At 39.6% G+C, this 11,050-nt stretch overlaps 1 protein-coding gene across 1 annotated transcript; it reads left to right on the plus strand.

The window, feature by feature from the left end:
• Positions 1-315: 315 nt before the first annotated feature.
• On the plus strand, positions 316-4,908 carry YAE1 (YAE1 maturation factor of ABCE1). Its single transcript, XM_004383953.2, has 3 exons — positions 316-480; positions 2,289-2,410; positions 4,304-4,908. The coding sequence occupies exons 1-3, from the start codon at positions 352-354 to the stop codon at positions 4,731-4,733; spliced, it is 681 nt and encodes a 226-aa protein (XP_004384010.1). The 5' UTR covers positions 316-351; the 3' UTR covers positions 4,734-4,908.
• The last annotated feature ends 6,142 nt before the right edge of the window (positions 4,909-11,050 follow it).

Genomic DNA, 11,050 nt, shown 5'->3' on the forward strand with positions numbered 1-11,050 from the left:
TACCTAGAAGGGTTTTACCAACGCGCGTCTTCGAAAACCCAGGCCACCGCAGAGACCACGGTGGGAATGTTCACTGATGGCCGGAGCAGAAACCAAGGTTGCACCGGCCTCGCAAGGGAGGAATCCGCCTCGCCCACAACAGGCACGCGCGCACCGTTTGTGCCAACTGAGGGTGCCCCAGCACACGAGAAAGAGAAACGAACGAACAAGTGGTACAGCCAAAACACCCCGACACCCCCTGCCACCACGCACGCGCAGACCAAACACCAACGCACCGCCTTGGTCCCGCCCCTCGGACCGGAAGGAGTTGTCGACGCTTCCGGTGCCCAGCGACCCGTGGTTGCCTCGGTGATGTCGTGGGTTCAAGCTGCTGCCTTGGTCGGATGCCCTGGAGACGAGGGGGATGTGTTTGATGAGACGGCGGACGAGTCGCTCCTGGTGCAGCGGGAATGGCGGAATCACATGCACAGACGAGTCAAAGTAAAGCTGGGTGTAGGACGCAGGGGTTTCCTGGGGTGACAGGGTGCGGGGAGAGAGGGCGAGGATGGTGAAGAAACTGGTCCGGAGAGTAGAAGCCAGAGTGGCACCGGCCTGGACAGGCGCTGCCCTCCCTATCCCTTGCGACCCAACACGCCCGCATCTTGCTAGGATTTCCCAAAGGGTTACTTGAAAGCGTGTGAAACTACAGGATGCGTTGGACGCTGGGGACAGACCAAAATAAACTTTGACCAGACTTTGAAGAGATTGCAATTTGATGAGGATCAGAGAATGGAGTGGGAAAGAAACGTATACGCTGACTGTACTAATTATTGCTGTCAAGAGCATGAATAGCGTTTACATGGGTGCTTGGATGGGTGCGGAGCCTAAAATTAGGAGTGCCGTCAATCAAGACTTTATGGAAAAGGTGAACTTAATGTAAAGGCCACGGATTGTCAATGCATCATAGGGGAAAGCTAATAAGGAATACAGGAGCCCTGGTGGCGCAGTTGTTAGTGTCGGCTGCTAACTGAAAGGTCGGCAGTTCAAACCCACCAGACGCTCTGCGGGAGAAAGCTGTGGCAGTCTGCTTCCGCAAAGATTATAGTATTGGAAACCCTATGGGGCAGTTCTCCTCTGTCCTGTAGGGTCGCTATGATTTGGAATGGACTCCACCACAGTGGGTTTGGTTTTGGAATAAGAAATACTGGTGTCTAGGTAAGGGAATATTAAGTTGGCTGGTTTTTTATTTGTTAGGTGTGAATTATTCATTTCTAATCTGTCTGACTATTCATTAAGACTAAACCTAATACCACGCACCTAATTTCCGGGTGGAGCAGTCAGAGCTTAGATCAGCATGAGGACCAAGTGGTGAGGTCCTGTCCACCTGAATCTTGCCAACCATTAAATTGGCCCAGAAGCTGTAGTTGGAAATCTGCTGAAGTTTCAGTAAAGTAATATTTGCTTATCTCAAGTCAACAATATTGTCAATTACAGAAATACTTTATGTAAAGCTGAGGCTAAAGCAGTAAGTACTGAGCCTCGATTGAGTGCTGTGGTACCAATGGAAGATGCCCACAAAGAATTTGCAGTTTATTGGAATGTAGGTATCAAGCAGAATTTCTAACATCAGATGTGTCATCTTTCTTTTCCTATACCAGCTTCCCCTTCTTTTCCCTGCTTCACTTAATTATTCAATACCCTCGCCAACCCTATTTACTGTTCTGCCGCCTCACCCACCAACCCAATCAGCTGCCAAGGAACCAGACGTGAAATTCTCCATGTTTCCTTTCTGTGAAGTTATTGCTAACATAGGATTAAAAAAAAAAAAAAAAAACTATAAGAAACAGTATTTTAAAATTTTCCCTGTAAGTCTAGACTTCAAAAGTGGGATAAAGAGAGATTACCAAAAACTAAACCCACTGCCATTGAGTCAATTCTGACTTCTAGCAACTCTGTAGGACAGGGCCTTATAGGGTTTCCAAGGCTGTAAATCTTTACAGAAGCCGACTGCCACAGCTTTCTCCCCCAGAGCGGGTGGTGGGTTTCAATTGCCCACTTTTCCATTAGCAGCTGAGTGCTTAACCACTGCACCACCAGGGCTCCAAAGAAAGATTAACCAATAGTAAACTTCTATGGGAAGCATAGGCTACTTTGGTTGTATGGCTATGCCGTATGTTACAGAACCATTATGTTAAGTAACAGTAAAGGCCCATTTCATCAATTTCCTAGATTAGTTCAATGCCTTTCTAGAAAAACCTGCATATGGTCCTAGTTACAGCTGCAATTCTTCATTTCTTCCTTATTTCTAGGAAGGCTATAGAGATGGCGTAGATGCTGGCAAAGCAGTTGCTCTTCAGCAGGGCTTCAATCAAGGTTATAAGGAAGGTGCAGAAGTCATTATAAACTATGGACAACTCAGAGGAACATTAAGGTAATTTTAAAAACTTAAGTTTTGCATCATTTTAACCTCAATAGTACTGAAGAATTTTTATAAAAATAGTATGGAAAAATGAAGTATTTAAATGGAAGTGCTTTCCCTGGTGTTAAATCCATAAAAGAATACTGCAGAGCATAGAGTAATATTGCCTTCAAAGAATCAAAAACATCATCAGTTAGTCCACTTTAAGATGTGAGCCAGGTGTGGTCCTTTTTGGCAAAAAAAAAAAGGTAGGAAGGTGTATACTTTTGCCACCTGAACTACCACCAACCTCCTTCTAAAGTAATTAAAAGATCCATAGGTCGTGAATGAGCTTTTAGTATTGCGTGTGTGGCAGAACACAATATGACAGACTTTGAGACTGGAAGTACACGATGAAAATTAGAGATGGCAATGGAGAGAAAATGGTTCCATTTACTTGAGTTCTGATAATGGAATACCTGTCAAGATGCCATAGCAACAATGGCATGTATCAGAGCCACGTCTTTGTCAAATGACACAGGGAGCCAGGAGCTTGACAGACTTGTCCTCTTTGATGCTTTGTACCTTTTAAATTATCCTCAATAGAGAAAAACACAATGCTCCAAAGAGGCCCTAATAACAGGTTGAAAGTAAAAGTTATCAAAACAAGAAAAATTCATTGTGTTTAGGATTCTGGAAAATAAACTGTCAGAAATCAGAGTTTATAAAGTGTACTGCAGTAGGAAGATGATCAAGTGTTCATCGTAACATCAAGTTAAGTTAACCTTTTATAAGTGTAAAAAGCTTATTGCTGAATTTTTTATGTCAGTTAATACAATTTTTAAAACATCATTTTCACAATAATCATTATTTTACGACTTTAATGATTATCTGAAGGGAGCCTGGTGGCACAATGTTTAAGCACTCAGCTAACTGAAAAATTAATACCTACCAGTTCGAACCCACCAACTGCTCTGTGGGAGAAAAGACCTGGTGATCTGCTCCATAAAGACTACAACTTAGGAAACCCTGTGGGACAGTTCTACTCTGTCCTGTAGGGTCACTGTGAGTCAGAATCGACTGGGCAGCACATGACAGCAATAACACCATGATTATCTGAACAATCTAAAATGACAAAAAACAAAAGTTCTTTGTGTCCACACTAGAAGAGTAAAGAAAAACATTAACTCTATTAGAACTAGAAGGATTCATACCTTCTTTAAAAAAAATTGTTACTAGCTCAGCTAATAATGTCTACTGTATGACAAAGCCAGGAAAGTGAAGTTGCTTCAAAACATTTTTCTTCTAACCTATAGTCTTTCATGGCAAGCAACTATATGCTTAGAACAATAGTTTTCAACCTTGGCTATACTTGAAATTATCTGAGAAGCTTTAAAAAAAAAGACTGATGCCTGGGTCCTTCCTCCAGAGGTTCTGATATAATTAGTCTGAGGTATGACCCGGGCCTTGATAGTTTCAGAAGCTCCTCAGGTGATTCTAATGTGCATCTAAGAGTGAGAATCACTAGCTTAGAAGCTGTTTGATATCCTTAAGGGAGAAACTCATTTTTCTGACCTCTCTTTCTCTGAGCTGTATCCCACTTCAACAATAGTTTTGCATAATAAGGGAAAAATCTAAAATGAGGAAAAATGGTAAATGGTGGGGGGGTTAGGATTATAACCAGTTTATATGATTAAATCCAATTCTTTCATTTATATTAAAAGGTCATTTCTTGTTTTTTTTTTTTTAATCCTATTCTACCATCATTAATTTCCTGATTTTTACTTATGTTTTTATCATCAACCCATTTTTTACCTGGTGTTGTCTGGAAGAGAAATGTGTAGAGTTTAGTGTCAAAAATTCTCAAAGCCTATGATTGTTTAATTTTTTTTTTTCTATTTATCTCTTGTTTGTGTTTTCATTCAGCGCTTTGCTCTCCTGGTGTCACCTTCATGATAATGGTTCGGCTTTGATCGGTAAAATAAATAATCTCCTGGATGCCGTTGGCCAGTGTGAAGAGTATGTGCTCAAACATCTGAAATCAATCACTCCACAGCCCCATGTTGTAGATTTATTGGACTCCATTCAGGATATGGACCTTTGTCATGTAGTTCCAGTTGAGAAAAAGATTGATGAAGCTAAAGATGAAACACTCTGTGAAAATAATGTTGAGTTTAACAAAAACTGTAGCAAGATTCCTAGTGGGATGGATTGTTCTTATTTAGAATATTGTAGAACACAGCAGCATGCATATTCTGAAAGCCCAAGCCTCACTTGGATTTTAGAACAAACAGCCAGTTTAGTAAAACAGCTGGGAATATCGGTAGATGTATTACAGCACCTCAAGCAATTATAAAAGTTATCACTTTTCTAATGAAAAGAATGTTTCAGAATACTTCTTAGCGTGTTTTCATTGTTTCTTAACCAAAATATGTACTGATTTCTACATTAAATACTTCAGCTGTTAGGGTTCTCCTTCACGGAAGTTTTAATGTCTTCAAAATTAACACTATTAACTGTAATATAAGCCTATTTTCTTTGACATTGGTCCAGAATTCTGCCATTTCTGTATCTGCTCAGTCAACAATGCTTACCTGCTTACAAGACAATCGTTGGGGTTGCTTTATTTTATAACCTAGAAGGTGGGAAAAAAATGTCTCATTAAGCCCCTAAGAGTGATTTCAGCTTTCTTTATGTAGTTTAAGATAGTCTAGAAATTCCAGTTGCCTTTGTGGGTTTCAGATTTCTGATCAAAATCAAGCATTTTCAGGCTAGTTAGCAAAAGTGAACAAGAAACACGTTTTGTAAGGACCCAGCCCTACTTTCTGTTGCTATCACTATCACATGGTCAGGACCAAAGTTAACAAAAATAACATAGTGGCTGAAGTAGATAGATAGAGAGACAAACATAAATATATAGATATGTGTATATATTGAAATTAAGAGACTAGAAGTATGAGAAACAAGTGCTGATTAAAATTTGTTTTAGTTTCATGTTGATTAAAAGTACATTCCAGGGTTGCACAGCCGATCATTGTAATTGCTGTCATTAATTCACCTATGAAAAGTTGAATTGGCAGAACTTGTATGATATATTTACAACAACAACAAACAAACAATAGCAGCTTATGTACAACCGAACACCTCTTGGGATTTGGTTACTTGATTTGGAGGTTTAGGGTCATGATTTCATGAGACATCCCAGTTAATTGGCCTAATAACATGTTTAGTACTTCTGTTCTCCTTCTTCATTGCATAGTACCTGAGATCTTAAAAGCTTGCGAGCGGCTTCTAAGGCACAACAATTGGTCTCTATTCACGTGGAGCAATGGAGGAAGAAGGAGAGTCAAGAATAGGAGGAGGATATGGAATGTGTGGCTAATTGCCCCCATGAACAACTGCCTCCTTTGCCTTGAGACCAGAAGAACCGGGTGGTGGCCTGCTACCATTACTGAACATTTTGATCAAAGAGTTCATAGAAGAATCATCATCAAAAGGGGTAAAATGCAGAACAGAATTTCAAATCTCATGGACTCTCAACTTCTGGAGCCATGGAGGATGGATGAAACTGAAACTATTGCCCTGAGAAAATCTTTAAACCTTAAACCAAAAATACCCTCTGAAGTCATCTTAAAAGCAAACAATAGCTTAACTAGTAAAAAAGGTTTGCCTTGAGCATTATGCTCTTTTAAGAACTATCAATATGAGATCAAATCAACAACAGCAACTTGAAAGATTAGGTAGGAATCTTAGGGGGAAATGAGTTCATGTTGATGAGGGAGGAACAACTCAGAAAAGGAGAGTGAGAATGGTTGCACAACTCGAAGAATGTAATCAATGTCACTAAATATGTACGTGTAGAAACTGTTGTGTCTTAGTCATCTAGTGCTGCTATAACAGAAATACCACAAGTGGATGGTTTTAACGAAGAGAAGTTTATTTCCTCACAGTTAAAGTAGGCTAAAAGTCCAAATTCAGGGCGTCAGCTCCAGGAGAAGGCTTTTTCTGTTAGCCTTCTTCTCTTTAGTGTTCCTCCGGACTAGGAGCTTCTCCGCGCAGGGACCCCGGTCCAAAGGACACACCCTGCTCCCAGCACTGCTTTCTTGATGGTATGAGGTCCCGCACTCTCTGCTTGCTTCCCTTTTATCTCTTGAGAGAGAAAAGGTGGTGCAGGCCATACCCCAGGGAAACTCCCTTTACATTGGATGTGACCTGGATAAAGGTGGTGGTAACAATCCCACCCTAATCCTCTTTAACATAAAATTACAATCACAAAATGGAGGGCAACCACACAATTCTGGGAATCATGGCCCAGCCAAATTGATAGACACATTTTTGGGGGGACATAATTCAAACCATGACATGTTGAATTGATGTGTTTTGCTGTGTATATTCTCAACAGCAACAAATTGGAGAAAAAAAGTACATTTGTTTCCTTGAAAAAATAAAATACATTTCATGCTCAAGCCTAATGAAAATTAGCTACTTAGTTTTTCCAAGTATTAAGAAGTTAGTAGTGTTGCTTAACAATACGCCAGATTATTTCTACTGGAGTTTTGCTTCATATTCACAAAGGCTACAGCCCTGAAACCACGGACTTTTATATTACTTTCTGGTACTATCTTTAGTCTAGCATAGGCAAAATTAAAAATTAGATTCAAACTTTCTACTCCAGGACCCAACCATGTCGAGATTAGGAAAGGATTTTTCATCACTTTTTTTGCCTAACACCAAAAACCTTATGTGAGGTGCATGGTTTCCAGGACACCCAATGAGGAAACCAGGGCACAGAAAGAGTAAGGCACTTGTCCAGTTCACACAGCTACTAAATGGCCCAGTTGAGATTGAAACCAAGGCAAGTCTGGCTTCAGAGTTTGTGCTCAGCATAGATGCTTACTAAGTAACGTAGCACTGATTGTATTTAGATGTTTTCCTCTTCCTGTTAATATCTACTTTTCATCATTTTTCAGATTTCCCCCAAATAGCAAGAATTATTTTTATATAATGTGCATAATAATCAGTAGTTACAAGGAATAGAAAATTTATCAGAGATTTTTTTCTCTGTATGTATAGAGAGAAAAATACCATTCTCTACTGGGAGGAAAGAATATGATCTATAAAGGGGTTTAGCATATACAGAAGCAATATTCTCCTTAGACTCCTCAGACTTTTCTACACTCCTAAAGAGGATAACTTGTGTCACTCATTTTTTGATAATGTGTCTTTTGCCTTATCAACTGTCGCAAAAGGTTGTTAACTCACTACTTACAAATACATGTATTGCTATAGATCTGCCAAAAAGAACTAAGTCCACAACATACACCAAACTCTATTTTCTTGCCCTGTAAGTAGTCTGGAGCCCTGGTGGTACAGTGGTTAAGAGCTTGGCTGCTAACCAAAAAGGTCAGCAGTTTGAATCTACCAGCTATTGCTATAGGGTTGCTGTGAGTTGGAATTGACTCGATGGCAATGGGTTTTTTATAAGTAGTCAAATCTTCCAGAAATAAGGTCAATAAAGTACAACTCAGAATTACATATGGTTTCAGTTCTGCGGAAGTTGAACCCTCGTGCTCTCACACATGTGGGTGCAACTCTCCATTGAGAGAGAGGCCCTCACTTCTAGATCTGTTCTTTTTCAAGGAGTTGTTGAATTAGTTCAAGGCCACTGGGTGGTGCTGGTGCATCCTGATATGTTAGCGTATGTTCATTCCCAGGTAATGTACTGTTTGCTTAGTCTTAGGTCACAAGGGCAAGAAGCCAATGATTATCCCCAAAGCTATGCCAAACAGATTGAGTCATTTATAAGATTCGGTGGGTGGGTTGGCGAGAGTTTCCTGGGGTGTGTTAACGAACTCAAGAAATTAGGCTACGCCTCTTTTTTTTTTTTTTAGTCCTAGGCTGAGAATTTTCCTAAATCAAAATAACCAACCATAAGGAAACCCGCTCACAGAAAAAAGGCATACTTTTCATTTTCCAAAGCTCTGAGGCCTAAAAGTAAACGCCTGGAGCCCAAAGCAGACAGCTGTCAATCGGAATTTACAGACTGAAAAATAATTTCACATGCTTGGAGCGTCTCTACTTGCCAGGCAGGACTGTGTCTAAACTATTTCAAACAACAATAAATTTTAATATGTATCTATCTCATTTTCTCTTTCTCTCTCTCTCTCTCTCTCTGTCTTTCTGCCACAGACACACACATACAACTTTTCAAAACTTAAAGGTAGGGAGAGAAAACAACTTATTGTTAACCTATTCAAATATGTCATAACCGTTCTTTTTAGTCGACAAATCTACAACCACATGTAAGTGCTCCTCACATCAACTCATTCCAGCTCATATTCAAGTCTGTTTCTCTGTGAACTGCATAATCACCATTATCTATGTAATATTGCTTTGTTGGATATGAAGGAAGTATATGGTTCTATAAAGAATTTTTAAACATAAAACAAATGATTTGTGAGATCCCTTGTAATAATAAAGTAAGAGTGATTTAACAACAATAATACTGCAAGTTCTTGCCAGTAAAGCAAAACTGGACTGAAATGAGGGGATAATATAAATAACCTGAAACTAAAATATCTTTCTTTTTCTTGTTTGGAGACATGCAAAAGAACTTGCTTCCAAAATTAGATCATAAAATAACCAGGACTTTTGCAATTATAAACTATACTTTGAATCATCAAATCATACTTTGGGAAACTTCAGTGATGAAGTTACTGGTGAAAAAGTAACCATAATTTTTTTACCTATCAGCTATACTAGAAATTATTTCTGTGGAGTTGAGATTATGGAAGGAAAGCCTATTTAGTGCATTTAGACATTTAAATTCCAAATGGGAGCCAATTAAAAATATTTTCATTTGAATTAACTTTACGTTTTGGTATTCAACATACCAAATAATATCAGTCTGTGATTTTAATCTTCTTTCAGGGTGTATGGGGTACATCTGATGTCTGGAGTCTACCAGAAAACAAACAAACAAACCCATTGGCTGTCGAGTGGGTTCCGACTTACAGCAACCCTGTAGGACAGAGTAGAACTGCCCCATAGAGTTTCCAAGGAGTGGCTGGTGGATTCAAACTGCCGATCTTTTGGTTAGCAGCTGAGCTCTGAACCACTGCACCACCAGGGCTCTGTCTGGAGTCTGGAATAGTGTTATTACCCCACTTTTCAGTTCAGAGAGCATCTTTCTATATGCCAGTGTGCTGGTGGCACAGTGGTTAAAGCGATCGACTGCTAACAGAAAGGTCTGAAAACACCAGCGGCTCTGCGGGAGAAAGGTGTGGCAGTCTGCTTCGCTAGAGATTTACAGCCTTGGAAACCCTATGGGGTCGCTATGAGTCAGAATTCCATGGCAGTGGGTTTGGTTTTTCGTTTGGCTGAAACAAAGGCCTGCCTCCATGGAAATTGCAGCAGCGCTGAGGTCAGAGATGTGATCCATTTTCACCCTGCTGGCTCCCAGGCCTCCGCCTCTTTAGCTGAACTTGATACTTCTGACCTCATCAGGGGTTGCTGCTGTCGCCAAGGAAGTAACCAAGGGACAACTTTAGAAACCAAGCAACGTAATCGGCTGTTGACAGATGGTGTGCAGTTGAGGGAAAGAATGAGGGGAGGTGCTGACAAAGAAGTATGTTGAAGAATGATACAGCTTTTGGGGAAAACAATGCAGAATATGTATCAAATCCAAAATACATGAATATTAATTAACCTGGAAATTCCACTTCTAGGGATTTAACCTAAGGAAATAATTAAACAGAAGATAACACTTCTCATCACAAAGATATTCATGCCATGTTCTACCTAGAATAGAGAAAATTAGAAACAACCTAAATGACCCACTGTCAAAGCATTGCTAAGTAAATTAGATACATAATTTACTCAGAGGAATGTTATGTACTCATAACAAGTTATCATTATGAGAACTATAAAAACAAGGAAAATATGGTATTTTAGAAGTGAAAGTCACTGTAAAATGTACATATCTGGACAAATTATTTAAAAATGTGTATTCTGCAGATAAAAAATGAAAGTTTATTCACAGATGTGGTAATTATTGTATTAATGTGGTAGGACTGGGGTTTTTTTCACAATGTTCTTTTATGCTTTATGCTGTTTTTACAATAAGAAAAGGAGACTATTTGGAGATGTATTAGCATTTAAGAGAAGGAACTATGTGTGCTTCTGGAAACAAAGCATATGCATTTTATTCCAAACAGTGGATCAGGAAAAGATCCCCAGACTAACACCTGGTGAGGGGATAAAATAAGAACAGAAAAAGTGAATTAAATGTATAATTTTTTCCAATTATTTCGAAACCCGAAGTTTACATCTTGAAGTAGACATAATCAACTTTAAATCCCAATAGAAGGAAAAAAAAATAACCTGTTGCTGTCAAATTGATTCTGACTCATAGTAACTTTACAGGACAGAGTAGAACTGCCCCTTACGGTTTCCAAGGAGCACCTGGTGGATTTGAACTGCTGACCTTTTGGTTTGCAGCTGTAGGTCTTAACCACTGTGCCACAAAAGGAGTTTGGTAATGCTAGAAGCCATTCATCCTTGCCTTGAGTACATTTTCTGACAGCCCGTGTAAGGTTTTACTTCAGCTGATAGTAACATTTACACTCCCTAGTACACACCCGCTGGGTGGTGCCTATGCATTTTTGGTTACAT

This window comes from Trichechus manatus, unplaced genomic scaffold (assembly GCF_000243295.1).
Source record: "Trichechus manatus latirostris isolate Lorelei unplaced genomic scaffold, TriManLat1.0 scaffold00114, whole genome shotgun sequence".
In the NCBI taxonomy this organism is placed as follows: domain Eukaryota; kingdom Metazoa; phylum Chordata; class Mammalia; order Sirenia; family Trichechidae; genus Trichechus; species Trichechus manatus.